Here is a 24542-nt window from a genome sequence, read left to right on the forward strand (position 1 = left end):
AACGGAAAGAAAAGGGGAGAGGACCAATACACTTCTACTTGGACTTGGAGTATTCCCAAAACAAAAGTGTTTTTTCCGGGCAAGATTAGAGAAGTTAAGATTTTAGACTTGTGTAGGGTTTTGTAAGGTGTGGTTGGAGTATGGGTGTGCATGTAAGATGGGTGATGCTGCTGGAGTCGGAGTGGTTGGTGATGAAGCTGGAATGTGTTATGGGCATTTGTAAACCATTTCAGGAAGTTATCTTTCATATTAGTGTTATGGAAACTTGAAAAGTATAGGATGGCAATTTTTTATGCAGCAATGGAAAATTAATGCAAAAGATACGCATGTTGTCAGATGTTACAAATGTGTTTTCCAAATTCGTTGTCTTTTAACTTAATGTGGTTTTTGATATAGCATAAATTTTACATTTAATGTAATCAAGTATGTCACAAAACGAAAGGTATAGAAGGGGGTGCCTGCGTGGCTCAGTCAGTTGAGTGTTCGACTCTTGATTTTGGCTCAGGTCGTGATCCCAGCGTCGTGGGATTGAGCTCTGCCTTGGGCTCCACACTGAGCCTGCCCCTCTCTTTTGCTCACGTGTTTGTTCTCCCTCCCTCCCTCCCTCTCTCCCTCTCTCCCTGCCCCTCTCTTTTGCTCACGTGTTTGTACTCCCTCCCTCCCTCCCTCCCTCTCTCTCTCTCTCTCTCTCTCTCTCTTTCTCTCTCTCTCTCTCTCTCAAACAAAAAGTATAGGAGACTTTAAGAACCTTACTACTCAGAAAATGTGGTTCATGGGCCAGAAGCTTCAGTGTCACCTGGAGGTTGTTTGAAATGCAGAATCTCTCATGCTCCAGACTTAATGTTGTAGTTTAGTAAGATCACCAGGTGATTCTATGCTTGTTTATGTTTGAGAAGCACTGCTCTATAGAATTAAATATACTGAGGTATATTTAATGTGGCACCGAACCACTACAAAGACTTTACTCTGTATTAACATATGTAAATATGGCAGGGGAAGAAAACCTAAACCTAACTCTCCCTACTTTCTTTCTTTTCTTCACTTGTTAGTTATACTTAGCCCACCGTCCCTGAACTAGCAGCATCTGCAGCACTTAGGAGCTTATTGGAAATGATGTATGTCAGGCCCTGCTTCTACCCTCCAGAATCAAATGTGTATTTTAATAAGATCCCTAGGTGATCTGCATGTTACCCCAGAATGAGTCATCAGAGAGAGTAATGAGATGGAAGCTGGAAGCTGCAGTCTCTTACCACCTAATCTCAGAAGTGATAGACCATCACTTCCACTGACCACTATGGGAGCCATCTCCACAAAGGTGAAAATACCAGCAGGAAGGGATCCTTGGGAGCCATCTTGGAGGGTGATTACAATGGGAAGGACTGGGGAGACAGAGCTCCATTATGCTCTCAGAGTAGTTCAGAAGAGCAAGCATTTTTTTCAACATTTTATTACAAAAATCTTCAAACATACAGAACAATTGAAAGAACTACACAGTGAATGCCTATACAGCTACCACCTAGATTCTGTAATTAGCATTTATTATATTTGCTTTATCATATCTAGGTAGCTTGCTTTTGGGTTTTTTTTAGGTTATTTTTAAAAAATAATCTCTACACTCGACATGGGTTCAAACTCACAACCCCAGGATCAAGAGTCACTCTTCTGACTGAGGCAGTCAGGTGCCTCTATCTTACTTTTTGAACGCATTTCAAAAGAAGTTGCATAGATTTAAAAGACATTTTTAAAAGTTTGTATCAGTTGGAAGGAAGTGAGGGAAGCTGGAGAAGCCGGGTGATTCTGAGGTTTTAGTATTTTCTAGGAGTAAATGTTTCATAATAATAAAAAGGAAGAGGAACAAGTTTTTATGGGAAGATTAGTTTTGTACCAGAAGAACTAGTGATTGTTTAATAGAGAAACTTAAAATAATACAGAGACTTGGCAAGGGTTTATGTTCTACATCTATTTCATTTCTGTTGGAAGCCAGTTATTCATGGTGCTAACTATGTGCCAAGCTCTGGATGCAGGGTACGTGATTGATTAGAGAGAAGTTTGTGATTTTGTTTTTGTTTTGGGTTTTTTGATGTCAAAATTTTTTTAAGATGTTATTTTAAGTAGTCTCTAGACCCAACATGAGGCTTGAGCTTAAAACCCTGAGTCCCCTGCTTTCCCTACTGAAGTAGCCAGGTACCCAATGATGTCAAATTTTAGTGTGTGGCCTCCAGGAGTTGTTGCTGGGAGGACAAATCAATAGATGCAGAGTTGGGTGATGGGGGATGGCGATAGTGATTTGAGAGTTAATCAAATGTAAGCATATTCGAGGTACCAAACTGGATAATGTTCCCATGGGAGATCTTTCAGTGTCTAGAATAGTGACAGAGAAAGAGGATTCAGAAGGAGACAATGAGAGAGACTACTTGGAAAGACAGTTGGGAAATCAGGAAAGTCATGCAATGCAAAAGAAGCAAGGACACAATATTGTTTTGCAGGTTAAGTGGTAATGAGAACTGAAGAGACTCTGTTGGATTTGGCAATGAAGAGGGCCTTGTTGATTTTAGTGATGAGATTTAAAATCGTATTAAAGTAATGAACGGGAGGTTTGGATGACAAGACAACCAGTGTATTTAAAAAAATTTTTTTTAATGTCTTTTATTTATTTTTGAGAGACAGTGCAAGCAGGGGAGGGTACAGAGAAAGAGACACACACAGAATCAGAAGCAGGCTCCCGGCTCTGAACTGTCAGCACAGAGCTTGACGCAGGGCTCGAACCCACGAACCGTGAGATTATGACCTGAGCCGAAGCTAGATGCTTAACTGACTGAGCCACCCAGGCGCCCCAAGACAACCAGTGTAAACTGTACTTCCAGAAGTTAGCAAATGAGAAAGTGGTTACTTGACTGCGAATCAGGATTGACAGAAGAATTTTTAGGATTAGGTGGTTTTGAGTATGTTTGTAAGCAGAGGAGGGTAACCTAGTAGAATGAGAAGAAAGATGGGAACAAAAGAATGGAATATTGCTTGTGGAAATAAGTATTAAGAAGTAAGGAAGAGAGGTGCCTGGGTGGCTCAGTCGCTTACGTGTCTGACTTCCACTCAGGTCATAATGGTCCATGAGTTTGAACCCCAAGTCAAGCTTTGTGATGACAGCTTAGAGCCTGGAGCCTGCTTCAGATTCTGTGGTGTCTCCCTCTCTCTCTGCCCCTCCCTAGCTCGTTCGCTCTCGCTCTCGCTCTCACTCTCACTCTCAAAAATAAACATTAAAAAAAAAGTGAGGAAGAGCTGGAAAACCATCCAAGCCAGAGGAAGGAAAAATCAGTTTGGAGTCAGAGGGGAGAGACATTGAAGGAGTTTATAGCTCTTGGTGTCCTTGGTGAAGTAGGAGGTGAGGTCATCTGAGAGGAAAGGAAATGGCAGGGATTAAGCTGAGAACTTGATATGGTGAATATTTGAAACAGGTGCTAGGGGAAAGTGCAAACTTACAGAGAAGCATGGGAGAGACCCAAATGAGATTGAGAATGAAAATTTTTGATGGTGATCAGTACAGGAACATAATCTGCTTTTATAGTGATTTGGGCAGAGATAGCAATAAAAATAATTTTTAATGTACTTTTCTAATTGTTTTTGTCTAATTCTTGTGAACAAGGTAAACAAATTTGTAAATGGAATTTAGTAGCAACACTAGTCAGCTTCCTCTGCGGGTTTGATTTGCTCAGGCTGGGATTATATTTTGGAGGCATGTTGGTAAGTCACTTTGTAAATTTAATCACACATTCACTTCTACAACACTAGTTCTTTTTCTTTCTTTCTTTTTTAACTAGTTGTAAGGTAAATATGAAAGGAGTTGACTCTAGCCTTCATCTGAGATTTAAGTATTTCTTCTCAAAAGGGAAGTAATGAATTTATTGTCTTGCATCATTTTGATCAAATTTCCAGTACCATAAGAACTTTAATTCACATTAATTACTACCTCTTGTGAAAGCCTTTTCTTACTTTTGTCTTGTTTACATCACCTTTTAGCACCTTTGTCTAGTTTCAGACAACAAATAAAAGGTTTGGAAAGAGTGAAGCACATGATAGAATTGGCAACTTGGTTTATAAAACAGAGATGAGCTTCAGCCAGCTTCCCGTGAGACCAAGTGCTATTTCATAGAATTAGTGTCATGTTAGGAGGGCCTTGAGCTGCAGACTTTCTTTGTTACTGGGTATATTTTTAGATTTATTCCATTTTGTCCAAAAGGGAGAAAAAAAAAGAACCGACAGTCTTTTTATTAAGACTTAATAAAATTAATAATTCTTACCTCTTCATTGAAGATTTTCTCCCATCCAAGTACTAACCAGGCCTGAACTTGCTTAGCTTTGAGATCAGACAAGACTGGGAGTATTCAGGGTGGTATGACCATAGGCAACATTCTTTCTTTTCATTTTGAAAATTATGGTATAATTACATTCTGTAAATTGTGCTTTTTTCAAGATACAGTTCTGTGAGTTTTGACAAATTTATTTTATTTTTTAAAAATTCTTTATGTTTTATTTATTTTTGAGAGACAGTGAGAGCTTGAGAAAAGGAGGGTCAGAGAGAGAGGGAGACAGAGAATCTGAAGACAGGCCCCAGGCTCTGAGCTAGCTGTCAGCACAGAGCCTGATGTGGGGCTCGAACCCACAAACTGTGAGGTCATGACCTGAGCTAAAGCCGGACACTTAACCAACTGAGCCACCCAGGCGCCCCAGAGTTTTGACAAATTTATACAGTCATGTAACCACTACCATAATCAAGGTATAGATAGTGACCTTTTTTTTTTTTATGTTTGTTTATTTTTGAGAGAGAGAGCACGACAGAATGCGAACTGGAGACACAGACTCTGCAGCAGGTTCCAGGCTCTGAGCTGTCAGCACAGAGCCCGACGGGGGCTCAAACTCACAAACCGTGAGATCATGACCTCATGACCGGAGCCGAAGTCGGACACTAACTGACTGAGCCACCCAGGCGCCCTTGACCCATCTTTAAAAAAAAAAAAAAGATTCCCAAGATAAGATGGAAGATTTAAGGGGTGCCTACCTAGGTGGCTCAGTTGGTTAAGCATGCAACTTTGGCTCGGGTCATGATCTCACTGTTAATGGGTTTGAGCTCCAAGTCAATCCCAGCCTGCTTTGGATTCGGTGTCTCCCTCTCTTTCTCTCTCCCTTTCCTGCTTGTGGGTGCATGCTCGCTCTCTCTTTCTCCCTCCCTCGCTCTCACTCTCAAAAATAAACCTAAAAAAATATGTAAGACTTAGTTTTCATTCACTTCTAAACCCTGTTAAAATTACAGAAAAACAACTTTCTTGTTTGTTATTTGAAGTATCATTATGATCTCATTTGCATAATGTGAATAAATGTATGTAGACACATATAAAATATATTCTTTGTTTTGAATGTGTTTCACGGAGTTGTAGCCATTATTTTTATTGCTTAAATTATCTCATGCCAATAGGAGTCCCTTCTTCTTGCCTTCTGAGTCCTTTTGACATGACCCATTGATTTTTGGCAGCTTCCCTGATTTCTGGTACAAGATGTGCCAGGCTTATTTTGTGTATATTCTTTCCCACACATATAATCAACCATTCCTTTAAGAAGCTTTGATTTTTTTTTTTTTTAATGGGGAATTATTTTTAGAAGCATATATGTCAGGACCTAGGCAGGAAAACAGAACCTACTTTTATTATTTATTTATTTTTTATTTTTAATGTTTATGTATTTTGAGAGAAAGAGAGCATGGGGGAGGGGCAGAGAGAGAGAGGGAGGGACGGAGGGAAAGAGAATCCCAAGCAGGCTCTGTGCTGTCAGTGCAGAGCCTGTTGTGGGGCTTAAACTCACAAACTGAGAAGCTTGAGCTGAAATCAAGAGTTGGACACTCAACTGACTGAGCCACCAGGCACCCCCACACTAGGTCTTTTTAAAAAAATTTTATTTTAGGAAATTCGTTACGTGGGCATTGGCGATCTCAAAACACAAAAAGAGAAAATGGAGGTGACACAGGAGATGGTAACTACAGGAAACAAGTACAGTTCCTAGGGCTAGGAAATAAAGAGAAGGGGTAGGGTTATCAGAACCAGAAAACTTGGAAGAATGGCCTGGTGGAGCTGGAATCCAGGAGGAGGCACTGCCTACCTGCTGCTGGTCTCTGAGGGAGTTCTGGAAAACCAGAAGATTCTGGAGATTGCTGCTAACTGCTGCCTCCGCGTTGAAGGGCATTGCTGGGCTGACAAAGAAAAAGCAAACAGGAAGGAGCAAGTCCCTTCTCTTCTCTAACCTAGTGCCTCCTCTTGGCAGAACCGAAGCATGCAGCAGAGGAGAAACATTCCAGATCCTGTGTCACAGAACCACACTATAAAACACTGCATTTGTGGAGTTGAGGGCCAATAGCTTAATAACTGGTACAGAAGTTAAATTTGGGTGCCAGGTATAACTGACTGCAGTTGCGTTACCACTGTTTCTAGACCCTTCCAGTGGGCAGAGTTATGAAATAGGTTTTTAAAATGTTTTTTAATTGTTGAATGTTTTTGGAAAGATTGTATTTTTAAGTAATCTCTATACCCAGTGTGGGGCTTGAACTTACAACCCCAAGATCAGGAGTCACATGCTCCAATGACTGAGCCAGCCGAGCACCCCAAAATAGGTTTTTTTTAGATAGAAAAAGAAATGAGTTCATATTTATATTAATTCAAGTTAACATTACAGATTATTTTTACTTCTTTATTGTATTTACTACTTTCTTCTCATATAGAATATCTTGATTACTAACAATGTTAGGATAATTATAAATACTTGCACAATCCTACAGTAATATATCAAATAAGGCCAAAATAATGCCAGGTCCTAGTTCAGGCATGATAGTGTGAGGAGGTCTGTGGACCCAGTCCCCGGTGAAACTGGTCAAAATTATTTAAAAAGAAAACAGAAAAACAGCCAGTTAAAGTCTCTGTAAATAGTCTTAGGGAATATAGCAAACGAATAAACATTTATTCTGGAAGATCTAGCCAAACTCCATGAGAACAGTGAGAGTCTGTGCTATTTGAACCAAGATCTGCTCCATGTCTCTGCTCTCTCAGATCAGCGTGACAAGCTCCATTCCAGACTGGTGCAGCCAAGGAAACGGCTCCCTCCCTGCCCAGCTCCCAGTCAGGGTTATCCTGCTGGGAGGGCCGCACATCAACAATCCTCATCTTGCCCCCAGCTACTGTTGCTCAGGCAAGTTCTAGGCAAGTGTGGTTCAGTCGTGTGGTTCCCTCTTCTGCCGCATCCTTACTTGGGGATGGAGGGCACTGCCAAGAATACTAGGGCTCTGACTAGCCTTACCCTAGTAAGAAGCCCTGAGGCTACTGCCCTTTCCCCGCCCGGTGCTCAGCTCTTAAAGCAAGGGGTCTCTCAGAGAAACACACTATTGTCCCCAACCCAGTTGTAGACTGTGGCTCAGACATTTTATCTGGAGGCAGAGGCAGGCTGTAAAGCAGGTACCTCCTAATCTTTTCCCAAAGGAACTGACTTTATTTTATTTGCAACAGAGTGTGGTGTGGAGAAACCGTAGCCTAAGGATGTTCTCAAAAACTGTGGAGATCATTGTGAAAGGCAGCTGGAAGGAGATTGGTAGATTCATTGGACATATAGTCTAAATTGTAGGCCACCTCGTTTGCTGGGGAGAACCTGGGGAAGAGCTGGGAGAAGCCCTTTGGGATTAGAACAAATCTTAACCACTGACTTGGAAAAGTCTCTCTTCCAAGAAGCCCAAATTTGGTTGGATCAGTTTGTGGAACAATTTATGTTCCAGGGTGTGGAGCTTTAACAGATAGGTGTGGTCAAGGAACGAAACACACACACACCACACACACCACACACACCACACACACACACACACACACACACACACACACACATTCATTAAAGAAAACGTTACATTAGAAAATATTCACTTAAAGTAAAAGAAAGCAGTAAAAAAGAATAGAGAAATAAGAACAGATATGAGACATAGAAAACCAAAAAAAAAAAAAAAGGTAAGATCCAATTATATGCTGCTGTGAGATAATAGAAAAATATACATATTGGTCTCTGTCCCGTGTTCTGGATGAGGAGCATTTTTGTTCTAATATTTGGTCTGTGAGCCTGGTTCCTGACCAGGACTCCCCTGGAATTTCCTGGGTGATACAACTGTCTTTGGTTCTGATGAAGTGTCTCTGAGTAGTCTCCTTAGTGGCTCCTGGATGGAGTTGGTCACCAGAAAGCCCCAGCCATACTTAGATGTTTGGAGTTTTCAGCCCTGCTCCCCATTCTCCAGAGAAGGGAGAGGGGCTGGAAATGAAGTTAATAATTGATCATGCCTATGTTAGGGAACCTCTATAAAAATCCAAACACAGTGGGGTTCAGAGAGCTTCCAGTTTAGTCTACTGGGAGAGTAATGTACCTTGACTCCATGGGGACAGAAGCTTCTGCACTTGGCCTCCTCCTAGACCTTGCCTGCCCTATGAATCTCTGCATTTGGCTGTTCATCTGTATCCTTTATCATATCCTTTATAACTGGTAAACATAAGTATATCCCTTGATTGGGTGAGCTGTACTAGCAAATAATCAAATCCAAGAGCGAAGAGGTCATGGGAACCTCTGCTTTGTAGCCTAGTCAGACATAAATTGTGGATAACCTGGAGACCTGGGATCTGTTCCTTGGTACCTGGGATCTGTTCCTTGGTAGTTGACATCTGAAGTGGGGGGCAGTCTCAAGGGACCTCTGGGATCTGATGCTGTCTATAGGTAGATTGTGTCAGTATTGAGTTTAATTGTAGGACAGCCAGCTGGTGTTGCAGAATTGTTTGGCATGGGGGAAAAAATCTCACACATCAGGTATCGAAAGTGTTGGGAGTGTGGTAATACTGTAAGAGTAAAGGAAAAACATAGGAGTAGTAGGTTTTTCCTTCTCAGCTGCCTGTGGGAGCCATACTTCAGATTTAAGGATATAAGTGGCTTGGGGTGCCTGGATGGCTCAGTCAACTAAGCATCCAGCTTTGGCTCAGGACATGATTTCATGGTTTGTGAGTTCAAATCTCTGCTGTTAGTACAGAGCCCAATTCGGATCCTGTGTCTCCCTCTCTCTGCCCCTCCCCCACTCTCAAGTGTGCACTGCCTCAAAAATAATAAACATTAAAAAAAAATAAAGATACAAATGGCTTAAAAGTGAAAGGAAGAAAAAACATGCAAACATTAACTAGAAGAAAATTGTAGTGACTATGCAGTATCAGACAAACTTTAAAAAATGTTAGGGGTGCCTGGGTGGCTCAGTTAGTTAGGCGTCGGACTTCAGCACAGGTCATGATCTCATACTTCTTGAGTTTGAGCCCTGCATTGGGTGAGCTTGAGCCCTGCTTTGGGTGACCATGAACTCTGCTTTGGGTGAGCCCCTCTTCTCTATCTCTCCCCTGCTTCCTCTCTACATCTCCTGGGATTCTCTCTCTCCCTACCTTCCTCTCTGTACCTTGCTCACTTGTGCCCTCTCATTCAAAAAATAAAAAAATAAACTATTTAAAAAATAAACAAAAAACCCAAAAAATGTTACTAGGGATAAAGTGGAACATGATAAAAAGGATAATCTATAGGAAGATATAGTAACTATAAAAATATACGCACCTAGTAACAAAATACCAATGTATATGAAAGAAGAGAAATATATAGAAATAGAGAAATATACAACTCAATAATAATAGAGGCTTCAGTACCCCACTTTCAATAATGGATAGAACAACTAGATATAAAATTAACAAGGAAATAGAAGATATAAACCAATTAGACCTAACAGACATCTATAGAACACTCCACCCAACAACAGAATATATATCTTCTCAAGTACACATGGGACATTTTTCAAGATAAGCCATATGTTAGCTGTAAAACAAAATCTTAATACACAGGTATAGAAATAATACAAAGTATGTTCTCCAACCATAATGTAAAGAAATTAGATATTAATAGCAGGAAAGACCTTGGGAAACTCATATATGTGGAAATTAAATAAAATACTCCTTAATATATTTTTTTAAGATTTGATTTTTAAGTTATCTCTACAACCAACATGGGGCTCATTTGTACAACCCTGAGATCAAGAGTTGCATGCTCTACCAACTGAGCCAGTTAGGTGCCCCTTAAATAAAACACTCCTAAACAACCAGCAGGTCAAAGAAGAAACCAAAAGGGAAATTAAAAAATACCTTGAGATGAATGAAAATGAAGACACAGTATACCAAAATTCCTATGATACAGCTAAAGTAGTACTGCTTAAAAGGAAGTTGTAGCTATAAATGCCTATATTAAGAATCATGGGGGTGCCTGGGTGGCTCAGTTGGTTAAGCATCTGGCTTCAGCTCAGGTCATGATCTCATGGTTCGTGGGTTCGAGCCCTGCATTGGGCTCTGTGCTGACAGCTCAGAGCCCGGAGCCTGCTTCAGATTCTGTGTTTCCCTCTCTCTCTGACCCTCCCCTGCCCGTGCTGTTTCTCAAAAATAAATAAAAAACATTAAAAAAAATTTTTTTAAAGAAAGAATCATGATTTCAGATCAATAGCCTAATCTTCCATATTGATACTGGAAAAAGAAGAGCAAACTAAACCTGAAGTAAGCAGAAGGAAGGACATAATCAAAATAAGAGTGGAAATTAACATAATAGGGAATAGAAAAACAATAGAGGAAATCTATGCAACCAAAGACTGGTTCTTTGAAAAGATCAACACAATTGATTAATCTAGCTATATTGATATGGAAAAAAAGAGAAGACTCATCACTAGAGTCAGAAATGAAAGAAGGAACATTACTGCTGATCTTACAGAAATAAGATCATAATGGAATACTAAGGATGATTGTATGCTAATAAATTAGGTAACTTTAGAAGAAATGGACAAATTTCTAGGAAGATACAAACTACCCAAACTAACTCAAGAAGAAATAGAAAATCTGAATAGACCTGTAACAAGTAAAGAAATTGAATTGGTAAAAAACAAAACAAAACAACAACAACAACAAAAACTACCTACAAAGAAAGTCTAAGCCCAGGTGAGCTACTGAATCCTACCAACCATTTAAAGAACTGATACACTAATTCTTCATAAATACTTCTAAAAAATAGGAGAGGAGAGAACACCTGTTAACTCATCAGAGTAACACCATTCTGATACCAAAACTAGACAGACATCACAAGAAAACAGGTCAATACCTATTATAAGTATGGATGCAGAAATCCTCAAAAAAGTTTAGCAAATACATCAACCCATAAAAAGAATTATATACCATGACCAAGTGGGATTTATTCCAGGAACACAAGGTTGGTTTAACATCTGAAAATCAATGTAATATACCATATCAATAAAAAAATAAAACCTCGGGACACCTGGCTGTCTCAGTCAGAGCATGAGACGTGATCTCTGAGTTGTGAGTCCAAGCCCCACATTGGGTGCAGAAGGCTCTGAATCATCATCATTATCATCATCATTCTTCTATGACTATTTCAATAGATGTAGAAAAAGCATTTAACAAAATCAGCACTCTTTCTTGATAAAAATCACTCAAGGAATACAAAGAAATTTCTCCAGTCTGATAAAGGGTATCTATGAAACACCCACAGCCAACTGCATACTTAGTGATGTGAGGCTTTTCCCTAAGATCAAAAACAAGACAAAGATATCTTCTCCTGCCACTACTGTTCAACATTGTATTATTGGAAGTTTTGACTAGGGCAATCAGGCAAGAAAATGAAAGAAAAAGACATATATAACCTATATGTCTATATGAGATAGAATTGAGAGTCCAGAAATAAATTCGTTTGTGTCTGTGGTCAAGTGATTTTTGACAAAGATGCCATAACCATTTATTTTTTATTTCTTTAATGTATGTTTATTTTTATTTTATTTTTTTAAATGTGTTTATTTATTTTTGAGAGAGAGCGAGCAAGTGAGCAGGGGAGGGCAGAGAGAGGGAAACAGAATCTAAAGCAGGCTCCAGGCTCAGAGCGGTCATCACGGAGCCTGATGCGGGGCTCGAACCCACAGACTGTGAGATCATGACCTGTGCCGAAGTTGGACACTTAACTGACAGCCACCTAGGTGCCCCATCCAAGATCATTTAATAAAGGAAAGAACAGTCTATGGCACATCATACAATACTATGGCAACTGGATAGCTATATACAATAAATAAAGTTGGGCTCTCACACCATATATAAAAATTAGCTTAAAATGGATCATAGACCTAAATGTAAGAGCTGAAACTGTAAAACTCTTAGAAGAAACAAGGGGTAAATCTTCATTACTTTGGAGTTTGCAGTGGTTATGTTATAGAGTGTTAGATGGAAAAGGAAAGAAGCCTTGATTCTTTTCACTGCCATAGTAAAGAGTTAACAGGACAGCAAAAGCAGAGCAAATTTTCATTAAAGTACACTAAGGGAGGAGTGGGCCAGTGAAGACAGACAAAGGCCCTGCAAACTCCGGGGTGTGGGCTTATACCCGTCTTTTCTTTTAGGTGGGTTGTAGGGTCACAACATAGAATGACAAGCCTGGAATATATAATAATTAGTCAACTATGCATGCCCTTTCCCAAGAAGTATTGGAAATGCCTCTACGGGGTAGAAAATGGCAATATTATTTCTATTCTAGAAACATAGGTCAAATAAGGACAAGCACAACAAACTTCATTCTTTCTCTGCTTTGATGATGTAACCACAAACTGACTGCTAGATGAGTGGAATGGAGTAGTCCCTGAGTGGTCCTCAGTTGGGGCTCTCTGTCAGGACATCTAAGGTCCATCTTCCTGCTGCTCATGTCTGGGTTCCTGCCTAACAGTTGCTTAGATATGACACCAAAAGCACAACCAACAAAAGAAAAAAATAGATAAATTGGACTTCATTAAAATGAAGAACTTTCAAGGGACACTATCAAGAAAGTGAAAAGGAATAAAATGTTCGCAAATCACATATTTGAAAAGGGACTTGTATATAGGATACATAAAGAGCTCTTAAAACTAAACAACAGGTACCTTAAGTGTCTGACTTCGGTTCAGGTCATGATCTTGCATTCTGTCAGTTCGAGGCCCGTGTTGGACTCTGATAGCCCAGAGCCTGGAGCCTGCTTCATATTATGTGTCTCCTTCTCTCTCTCTGCCCTCCTCCGGTTGTACTCTGTCTCTTGCTTCTCAAAAATACATATAAACATTTAAAAAAACCCTAAACAATAAAAATATAAATAACCCAATTTAAAAATGGGCAAAACATCTAAATAGGTAATTCTCTAACGAAGACAAAAAATGGCCAATGAGCACATGAAAAAAATGTTCAAATCATTAGTCATGAGGGAGCTGTAAATCAAAACCACAATGAGATAACGCATCACACCCACTCTCTAGGATGGCTATAAACACAAAACTACAGACAAACTATTTCTGAGGATGTGGAGAAACTGGAACTCACACATAGCGAATGGGAATGTAAATTGGTTTAGCTGCTTTGAAAAAGTTTCTAGTTCCTCAACTTGTTGACCTAGCAATTTCACTTCTAGGCATATACCCAGGAGAACTGAAAATGTATGTTTACATAAAAAATTATTCATGAAGGGGCACCTCAGTAACTCAGTCAGTTAGGCGTCCAACTCTTGATTTCAGATCAGGTCATGAGCTCTACATTCATGAGTTTGAACCCTACATCAGGCTCTGCACCAACAGTACAAAGCCTGCTTGGGATTCTCTCTCTCTGCCCATTGGGATTCTCTCTCTCTGCTTGTGTGCATGTGTCTGCACATGCTGTTGCAAAATAAATAAACTTAAAAAAATCTTGAAGAAATTTCATGAATGTTTATAGCAGCATTATTATACTAATTATATATAATTAGTAACTATTGTATAATTCATATAATAGTTAAAAGGTGGCAATGATAAAAATGTCTCTCAACTGATGAATAAACAAAATGTGTTTATACACATTGGAATACTATTTGCCCACAAAAAAGAATGAAGTAGTGATACATGCTACATCATAGTTGGACCCCAGGAATGTTATGCTAAGTGAAAGAAGCTGGCCACAAGATATCACATATTCTATTTATATGAAATATCCAGAATAGTCAAGTCTATAGAGATAGAAGTAGATTGGTAGTGGCATAGGGCTGGGGGAATGCAGACATAGGAGGTATGGCTAAAAGGTACGGTGTGTCCTTTGGAGGTTTTGAAAAATGTTCTGAAATTGGTGTGATGATTGCACTTATCTGTGAATCTAAAAACTGCTGAATTGTACAACTTAAATGATTAAGTTGTAGTGCATTATGTCAATAGAGCTGTCAATAAAAATTATAATGGCAATATTATGACTAACAGTTAACTAATGAATGCAGTTTTAGGTTTCTTTGCAGTTGAGCTTATCCCTAGAATATATTCCACTGAAGATGTACAGTAAAAATACTGTTATTTAAAAGTCATTTGAAATAATTCTCTCTCTATGGTTATGTTACCAGCTTGGTATTTAGTTATTGTATTTCTGACTTTTCCTGTAGTAAAAAAAAAAACAAGTATTGTGGCTTCCAACCATAAACATTTATTTCTTGCTCATGTTCTGTGAGTCTGCTGTAGTGACTCTTCTCCAGGCTCCAGGTTGGGTTTGATTTGTCCATGTGTCTTTTTGTTCTGGGATTCAAGCTGAAATCACAGCTCCTGTAATGGGATATGCTGGTTTCATGGTGGAGGACAGGTATGTGAAAGAGTTGTTAGAGTTTGCGTTGATTCCTAAATCCTTTGTTTGGAATTGGCGTGCACACACACACACACACACCACACCTATTTGTTTCTTTTGCATAAAAGGTGAAATTGCATTTTTAGGAGTGCTTGGGTGGCTCAGTCGGTTAAGCGTCCGACTCTTGATTTTGGCTCATGTCATGGGATCAGGCCCTACGTAGGACGTTATGCTGAGTGTAGAGCCTTGCTTGGGATTCTCTTTCTTCCTCCCTCTCTGTTCTTTCCCCACTTGTGTTCCCTCCTCCCCTCCCTCTCTCTCATAAATAAATAAACTTAAAAAAATAAAAGTTTGGGAGCTCCTGCGTGGCTCAGTCGGTTGAGCCACCAACTTCAGTTCAGGTTATGATCTCGCGGTTCACGGGTTCAGGCCCAGAGTCAGGCTCCGTGCTGACAGCTCAGAGCCTGCTTCGGATTCTATGTCTACTTCTCTCTCTGCCCCTACCCCATTCATGCTCTCTCTCTGTCTCAATAATAAATAAATGTAAAACATAAATAAATAAATAAAAGGTTAAATTACATTTTTAGAATATATATCTAGAATATATTTTATATATTAATTGAATTCACTTTATACAATTCTTATCTTTTTCCATTTAATATATTATTTTTCTTTTCCAGTGTGAAAATACTGGTTTCCATTACCATTAGTCTATTTATTTCCTCTATTCTGCAATACACAAACAGTTTAAAAATTAAAACATTAATATCACTACTAAGAATATTCCACACAAAGTTTAATATTTCCTTGTATGTATTTTGCTTTTAGAATGTATACCACTGAGGGGCACCTGAGTGGCCCAGTTGGTTGGGTGTCAGACTTTGGCTCAGGTCATGATCTCATGGTTTGTGAGTTCGAGCCCGTGTTGGGCTCTGTGCTCACAGCTCAGAGCCTGAAGCCTGCTTCAGATTCTGTGTCTCCTTCCCTCCTACCCTTCCTCCACTCATGCTCTGTCTTTCTCCCTCAAAAATAAACATTAAAAAGAAAATCAGAATGTATACTACTGAGGCTATCCATTCAGAAACCTGTTCAGGAAAAAAAAAAACTGTTCAGGAGTTACTTGAGTGAATTATTTTTGTGTGTGTGTGATTATCCAGTTTGTTAGTTTTTAAATTTATTTTATTTTTTTAATCTTTATTTTATTTTATTTTTTAAAATTTTTAGTGTTTTTTATTTATTTTTGAGAGACAGAGAGAGAGTGCGAGGAAGGGAGGGTCAGAGAGAGAGGGAGACCCAAATCTGAAGACAGGCTCCAGGCTCTGAGCTAGCTGTCAGAGCAGAGCCTGATGCAGGGCTTGAACCCACGAACCGCGAAATCATGACCTGAGCTGAAGCCGACTTAACCTTGACTGAGCCACTCTGGCGCTTCATAAATGTTTATTTATTTTAAAAAGAGAGTGCATGAGTGGGGCAGAAGCAGAGAGGGTGAGAGAGAATCCTAGGCCTGCTCTACATTGTGAGCATGGAGCCTGAGTAAGGCTCAGTCTCACAAACAGATCCTGACTTGAGCTGAAATTAAGAGTTGGATGCTTAATGGATTGAGCCACCCAGGTGCCTCAGGAATTGGCTTTTAATAGGGTCAAAGGCACTTTATTCATGCTTTCTGGGAAGACAATGGCAGATAGAGTGCATTCAATTTAGTTAAGGAGGAAGATGGTGATTCTGATTCCTTTTTCCTTCTTTTTTTTAAGGTGAACCATGAGATAAAGTTGTCAGTTGAAAATTGAGGGGTGGACTAAGACAGTAGTGCCAGACTTCTTAAAAAAGTTTTTTTAACGTTTATTTATTTTCGAGAGACAGAGAGAGCAGGGGAAGAGCAGAGAGAGAGGGAGACACAGAATCCGAAGCAGGCTCTAGGCTCTGAGCTGTCAGCACAGATCCTAACACAGGGCTCAAACTCACGAACCGTGATATTATACTCTGAGCCGAAGTCGGCCGCTTAACTGACTTAGCCACCCAGGTGCCCCCAGACTTTTTTTTTGTTTTGTTTTGATGTTTGTTTATTGTTGAGAGCATGAGCGGGGGACGGGCAGAGAGCAAGGGAGACACAGAATCTGAAGCAGGCTCCAGGCTCTGAGCTGTCAGCACAGAGCCCGACGTGGGGCTTGAACCCACGAACTGTAAGATCATGATCTGAACCAAAGTTGGGGCTCAACCAACTAAGCCACCCAGGCATTCCAGGCTAAGAGGATATTAAAATTTGAGGAGACAAGAGTGGAATTGTTCTGGAGAGTGAGATCAACATTCTAAGGAAGTGTAGTATCTACTTGAGATTTATGAAGAGTGAAACCAGAGCTGCTTGTGTTTCTCTCCACCAGTATTTAGAGGAAGTGCAGATGTGAAGTCAGTGGACAGTTGAGTTTAAGCAGGGCTGGGTTTTTGCAGGGTGAGCGTATCTGAGGGAAGCAGTGGCAAAGGATTAGTTGTTGGTAAGCTAAGGAAGGAAGGGAGGGCAAGGTGAGAGGTAGGTGACTGAAGCAATGAAAATGTGGAGTACCTCAGAGAGTCAGTAGGAGGGTACAGGAACCTGGGTAGTCCTGGAGATTTGGGAATTCATTCACCACCGCTGGGGTGTCAGCTTCAACTCTTGTCTTTTCATCTCTATTCACGATTCATATGATTCATATTCTTCGCAGAGAGGGATCAATTAATTAGTCAAATGCTTGCCCTTTTACCAGGGGAAGAAGGAAGGGAGGGCATTAATTGGGGGCATCTGCTGATTGAGAAGTTTGGTAGTTAGGATCTGAAGTATGCCTGTAATCTTATTTTAAATCTTCTATTCTCTAACTTCTGCATTATGTAAAGGAGATGCTGCTTGCCCAGCTTGTATAATGTCGTATGGAACAATTTCGTGCTTTGAAAACAAAGCATTATGAAACTGATGCATAACTGGTGCAGTTAAGCTAAGATGGTGATAATTAAACTCTCAGCGATTACAACTGCCAGTGAATTTCTTTGTGAAACAACTTGAAAATCTTGTTTAAGCTTAAAACTAAACTGTAAAGTTCAAAGCGAAATAACTTATAGGATAGCAAATGTATACATTAAGCTCTAAAAATTTTTGAGTTGATCTAGTCTCTTAAGAGTTTATTGGCTTATTGCAAATCATTGCATTAACTCTTTGAGTTGGAGTGCAAAGCTGTAGAGATTAATGTCATAGCCAGATTTTCTTCTTGGAGTGGTAGTTGTTCTGTACCAACTCCTGACACTTGAGTTAGTTGTAGGCTGCCAGCAGAAAGTGTAGCCATATCAGAAAGTAAAGAAACATGAAAAATTAGTATGGCAGGCAAAGGAGGATTGAAGTTGTATGTGTTTAAAGTAAAGTTTAGTGGTAATATTTTCAAGCTCCAAAGTTGTTGAGATAAGGCAAATATTACTCTTTAAAAAAGATTTTTAATGTTTATCTGATTTTGAAGGTGAGAGAGCATGAGCGGGGGAAGGGCAGAGAGCAAGGAAGACACAGGATCCGAAGTGGGCTCCAGGCTCTGAGCTGTCAGCACAGAGCCTGACTGCTGGGCTTGAACTCACAAACTCTGAGATCATGTCCTGAGCTGAGGTTGGATGCTTAACTGACGAAGCTATCCAGGCGCCCCTAGGCAAATATTACTCTTAATAGTGGCAAAGAACTATCTTCTTGTTGTGCTAATTAAATTGGTAGACATAGGGTTGGTGATGGGAGAGGGACAAAGGAATCGAGGTGTCTGGTTTTGCTAAGCATCTTAACATAGTAGAATTCTTTTATATGTCATTTGGTATCATAATGCTTAAGAATAGGCCTAGATAGTCAATAATTGCTTTTTCTAGGGCATGTGACTTACCATACAATATTTGAAGCATCAATTTAATGATGAAAATTTAATAAAGAGTGATTTTACAGTAGAGTTCTTTTTTATTATTTATTTATTTATTATTTTTAAGATATAATTTATTGTCAAATTGGCTAACATACAGTATGTACAGTGTGTTCTTGGTTTTGGGGTAGATTCCCATGATTCATTGCTTACATACAACACCCAGTGTTCATCCTAACAAGTGCCCTCCTCAATGCCCATCACCCATTTCCTACTCTCCCCCACCCCCACATCAACCCTTTGTTTTCTGTATTTATGTCTCTTATGGTTTGCTTCTCTCCCTCTCTGTTTGTAACTAATAGAGTTCTTCTTTTAAAAATTATTCATTTTGAGAGATCTATGTGTGGGGGGGGGAGGGGAGGGAGGGAGGGAGGGAGGGAGAGAGAGAGAGAGAGAGAGAGAGAGAGAGAGAGAGAGAGAGAGAGAAAGAGAATCCCAAGCTGACTCTGTGCTGTCAGCATGGAGCCCTACACAGCACAGAGCCCCATGTAGGGCTTGAGCTCATGAATTGTCAGAACCTTGAGATCATGACCTGAGCAGAAACCAAGAGTTGGACATTGAACCAACTGAGTCACCCAGGTGCCCCATTTTATAGTAGGGTTCTATTGCTTTTTTTTGGTTTGTTTTGATGATTTTACTTGCCTCTATCAACTTTTCAGTATGATGTTAAGAATATTATTAAAGGTGACTCTTTTTCCCCCCTTAGGACCAGCCACCATATCCTAGCTACAATTCTAACTGTTGGAATTCTGCACGACCTAGGGCTCCATACCCAAGTACATATCCTGTAAGACCGGAAATGCAAGGCCAGGTATGGTCTAAAATTGCCAGGCTTTCTGAATTTTTTCTTAATATATTGATTTTCAAAACTTGTGAGGATTTCATAGTAATGATGTATGGGGTTTTGTTATTTAATGGACTCTGTCTTCATATTTTTGGCTCAGAGATAAGGAAATATCTAGGCAAATATTACCCATAGAAAAGGTATCTTGAGGCATAATAGATTATTTCTTAGGGCCTGGAAACAATAAATATAAAATGTACTTATTTTTCTAAGTTCGGCTTTTTAAAAAAATATAATTAACATGTAATATCATATTAGTTCCAGGTATATAATGTAATGATTTGATGTTTATGTCTATTGTGAAATAACCACCACAATTAAGTTTAGTTAACATCTATCACCACATATAGTTACAATTATTTATCTTCTGATGAGAACTTTTTAAAACAATTTTTTAATGTTTCTTTATTTTTGAGACAGAGGCAGAGTGTGAGCAGGGGAGGGGCAGAGAGAGGGGGAGACATGGAATCTGAAGCATGCTCCAGGCTCCAAGCTGTCAGCACAGCTGGACACAGGGCTTGAACTCAAGAACTGCTGGAGATCATGACCTGAGATGAAATCAAGACACATGCTTAACTGACTGAGCCACCTGGCGCCCCAAGAACTTTTTTTTTTTCAATTTTTATTTATTTTGAAACAGAAAACAGAATGTGAGCTGTGGAGAGGCAGAGACAGAGGGAGACACAGAATCCCGAAGCAGTCTCTAGGTTCTGAGCTGTCAGCACAGAGCCTGATGCGGGGTTCTCGAATCCACAGACTGTGAAATCATGACCTGAGCTAAAGTCAGACACTTAACCGACTGAGCCACTCAGGCGCCCTCTCATGAGAACTTTTAAGATTTATTCTGTTGGCAATTTCCAAATATGCAATACAGTATTAACGATAGTCACCATGCTGTATCATGACTTACTTATTTTACAGCTGGAAGTTTGTATCTTTTGACCCCCTTTAGTTCATTATCTGAATTTAGGATTTTTTTAAGATTCCACATATAAATGAGAGCATATGGTATTTGTCTTTCTTTGTCTGACTTATTTCCATCCATGTTGTTGCAAATGGCAACATTTCCTTTTTTTTTATGGCTGTGTAATAGTAAATTGTTTTTATATATATATACCACATTTTCTTTATTCATCCATCGGTAGACACTTAAGTTGCTTCCATGCCTTGGCTATTGTAAAAAATATTGCAATGAACATGGGGATGCAGATATCTTTTTGAGTTAGTGTTTTTGTTTCCTTTGGCTATATTGTGAGTAGGGGCATTGCTGGATCACTCTATTTTTAATTTTCCAAGGAATTCCCCAAACTGTTTTCTTTCCATAGTGTCTGTATCAATTTACATTCCCAACCAACAGTGCGCAAGGGTTTCCTTTTCTCCACATCCTCACCAACACTTATTATTTGTTGTCTTGATAATAGCCATTTTCACAGGTGTGAGGTGATGTCTCATTGTGGTTTTGATTTGTATTTCCTTGGTGATTAGTGATGTTGAGCACCTTTTAATGTACCTGTTGGTCATCTGTATGTCTTCTTTGGAAAAGTATTCAGGTTGTCTGTCTAATTTCTAATTGGCTTGTTTGGTTTTTTTGCTATTGAGTTTTAGGAGTTCTTTATATTTTTTAGATATTAACTCCTTATCAAATATATGATTTGAAAATATTTTCTTCCATTTAGTAGGTTACCTTTTTATTCTGTTGATGGTTTCCTTTGCCATGCAGAAGCTTTTTGGTTTGATGTAGTACCACTTGTTTACTTTTATTTTTATTGCTTTGCTTTTGATGTCAAAAAAACTGACCTCTTAGGACAAATTTTAAATATTTCAGGTAACTGAAAAAATACAGAAAATATGTGTATCTTTTTTTGAATGTTTATTTTTGAGAGAAAGAGAGAGTAGGGGAGGGAAAGAGAGAGGGAGACAGCGGATCTGAAGCAGGGTCTGTACCAATGCAGGACTCAAACTCAGAAACTGTGAGATCATGACCTGAGGCAAACCCAGGGCATCCCTGTATTAGAGTATTAGAGAAATTCAAGTTGATGTCGACTTGCTGATTATGAACTCATGGAGCATTTTTGTGGTGAAACTTTCCATGTTTTTCAAGAGAAGCACCGTAGGAGGAGTTGTGTTGCTTAAAGGTAATCTGTCTTTGCTTGGGTTGAGTCTGTTTGCTGTGGAATGGAAAGGGAATGTATTGCTTTCTGTGTGAAAGACTTGACTACTTTTCTCCCTCTTTGGATTCTACATCTACACAGCAGTCCATCAACTGTGAAGTTGACTGTTGGGAGAAGTATTCATATGGATGATTTTTAGCTCACAGTAGGACCCCATATGATGTGACATTGTTATGACTTTTGAATGCTAAATAATATCTATATTTACATCTAGAACAAGAGGAGCAGCTGGAATTTCTGAGTTTCCAGCCTCTGGATTTCTTCTGGCAGCCAGAATGAGACTTTTACAGAAATTTAATAACTGTCAAAGATTTTACTTCATTCTTGTAGTTGCTCTTTCAGATTTTTCGTGTTGCCGTATCAGCTGACAGTTTGCAAATTGTAGCTTCTTGTCCTTAGACACAAGTTTCCCTTCACTGAAATAGTCTACTTGGACACTGATGAAGTTGCTCTGGTCCTAGCAGCCCACTGGATCCTAGACATACTTGGGATTTCATGACATTTTTAATAGCATAAAAAATTTTTTTACTATAAAAGTAATCAACTTTATATTTGGAAAATAAAGAAAAGGAGGAAAATACTAATTCTGTTACCCTAATAGATCTGTATTTTGGTAAATAATTTTGCATTTTCCCTATTATGTTTACACAGATTTAAACTTATTGTATATATACATTTTTGTATGACTTTTCATTTATCATATATACTCTCCATGTTATAGGGTAAAATAACAAGGTGAATTTTTTTAATATTAAGGAAATTTCCAAACATAATCAAAAGGAATGAGTGTAGCCCAGTACTCTCCCATGAACTCATCTCACCTTCAGTAAATGTCAGTGCACACACATCGTGCTTCATCTGTATCCTTGGGTTATTTTGAAGGAAATTCCAGACATCATATTATTTCACTTATAAATACTTAAGTATATATCTTTAAAATGTAAGGAAGATTTAAAAACATATCAATGTCATTATTAAAACTTAAAGAAAAAAACTAAAAATAATTCTTTAACATCATTAAGTGTTTGGTCAGTTCTAACAGTGAATTTTAAGACAATAAAATTCCCTCAATGAACAGCCCATAATATACTTAATCATTCCATTATTATGGGAAATTTAGGTTGTTTACAGTTTTGTGTGATTATAAATAATCCTGTGTTGAACAAATTCATGCCTATAACTTTTTCTCTAGTTGAATCTTCTCCTTAGGAAGGATTTCTAGAAGTTGAAAAGTACAAAAGACCACGTGATGTTTTATCATACACTGTATTAAGGACTCTTTTTTTAGGCACATCCAGGGGAAAGATCTTAACAGCCCTCTAGTGACTTTAACAAAGGGGTGGTTTGTCATCCTTCTGGTTGGGGAATGCCTTGCTGGATCTTCCACTGCAACTGTCCTTGCATGGAATTCTTTGGCCATGTGGTGATAATAGCCTGTCTTTTATCCCCTTGCTGTAAAAGTACGGCTAAGCATTTATTTTCTACAGAATTATGATTGATCTCCCACTTTGATCCATCTCATTAAAAAATTGTTTTTTATTTTGAGAGAGAGAGTGTGTGGGCACAAGCACAAGCTGGAGAGGGGCAGAGAGAGAGGTGGAGAGAGAAAGAGAGAGAATCCCAAGCAGGCTCTGCACTATCAGCGCAGATGTGGGGCTTGAACTCACAAATTGTGAGATCATGACCTGAGCCAAAATTGAGTCAGCTGCTTAACTGACTGAATGACCCAAGTGCCCCGATCCATCTCATTTTTTGATGTGTTAGACTAGAAATCATATTTGACTATTATTTCCTCAGTGATTAGAAGCTGTATAAACTATCAGAAGTCTTTTTTTTAACTGAGGTGTAATTGATACTCAACATGTATTAGTTCTAGATGTACAGCATACATTTGCATACATTGCAAAATGATCACCACAGTAAGTCTGGCTAACATCATAGGATTCTTTGCTTATTCTTCTACCCGAAATGGAAATGATTATGTAGTCTTAGCTAAGTACTGGGAAACTTGATTCTGTGTTTTTATCATTTTAAAAAGATGAAGCAGAAGTTAATTGAAAACATTAAGATAGTCATTTAAATGTAAAGTTTGGGGGCACCTGGGTGGCTCAGTCAGTTGAGCGTCAGGCTTCGTCTCAGGTCATGATCTCCCGGTTTGTGGGTTCGAGCCCTGCGTCATGCTCTGTGCGGACAGCTCAGAGCCTGAAGCCTGTCTTCAGATTCTGCGCCTCCCTCTCACTCTGACCCTCCCCTGCTCACGGTCTCTCTCTCTCTCTCTCACTCTCTCTCTCTCTCTCTCTCAAAGATAAATAGAAACATAAAAAATTTTAAAAAAGGGGTGCCTAGGTGGCTCAGTCGATTAAGCATCTGACTTCAGCTCAGGTCAGATCTCACGTTCGTGGGTTCGAGCCCTGCGTCAGGCTCTGTGCTGACAGCTAGCTCAGAGCCTGGAGCCTGTTTCCAGTTCTGTGTCTCCTTCTCTCTCTGCCCTCTTCCCCTCTCATGCTCTGTCTCTCTCTGTATCAAAAATAAATAAAACATATAAAAAATTGTTTAAAAAATTAAAAAAAAATAAATGTAAAGTTTGGCTATAATTCATTTGGATAACTAACCTAGGATTCTGGGTGCCAATAGCAGTGTGGATGGGTGATTTAAAACTATCTATAGTGAGCAGGGGCCGGGGGGCAACTGGCTCAGTAGTGTATGTGACTCTTGATCTTGGGGTTCTGAGTTTGAGCCCCACAATGGGTGTGGAGATTACTAAAAAAATAAGATCTTAAAAAAAAGTGACAGCAACATATAAGAAATTCGCCTCTGTAGTCTTTTTTTTTAACATTTTATTTTACTATTTTTTTAATAATTTATACATCCAAGTTAGCATATGTTGCAACAGTGATTTCAG

The 24542-nt window shown here is 39.2% G+C and overlaps 1 protein-coding gene across 3 annotated transcripts in view; it reads left to right on the top strand.

Annotated features, from left to right (window-relative positions):
• Window positions 1-24542, top strand: part of BAG4 (BCL2 associated athanogene 4) — a 34520-nt gene that overhangs the window by 2869 nt on the left and 7109 nt on the right. For 2 of the 3 annotated variants that reach the window (XM_029936169.1, XM_029936168.1), the window contains exon 2: window positions 19332-19436. The exons of the other annotated variant lie outside the window; for it this stretch is intronic. In XM_029936169.1, the coding sequence (XP_029792029.1) occupies window positions 19332-19436 (105 nt within the window). The remainder of the gene's footprint in view (window positions 1-19331; window positions 19437-24542) is intronic. 3 annotated transcript variants of the gene reach the window in all.

The sequence above is a fragment of the Suricata suricatta genome, chromosome 1, assembly GCF_006229205.1.
Source record: "Suricata suricatta isolate VVHF042 chromosome 1, meerkat_22Aug2017_6uvM2_HiC, whole genome shotgun sequence".
NCBI classification, from domain to species: domain Eukaryota; kingdom Metazoa; phylum Chordata; class Mammalia; order Carnivora; family Herpestidae; genus Suricata; species Suricata suricatta.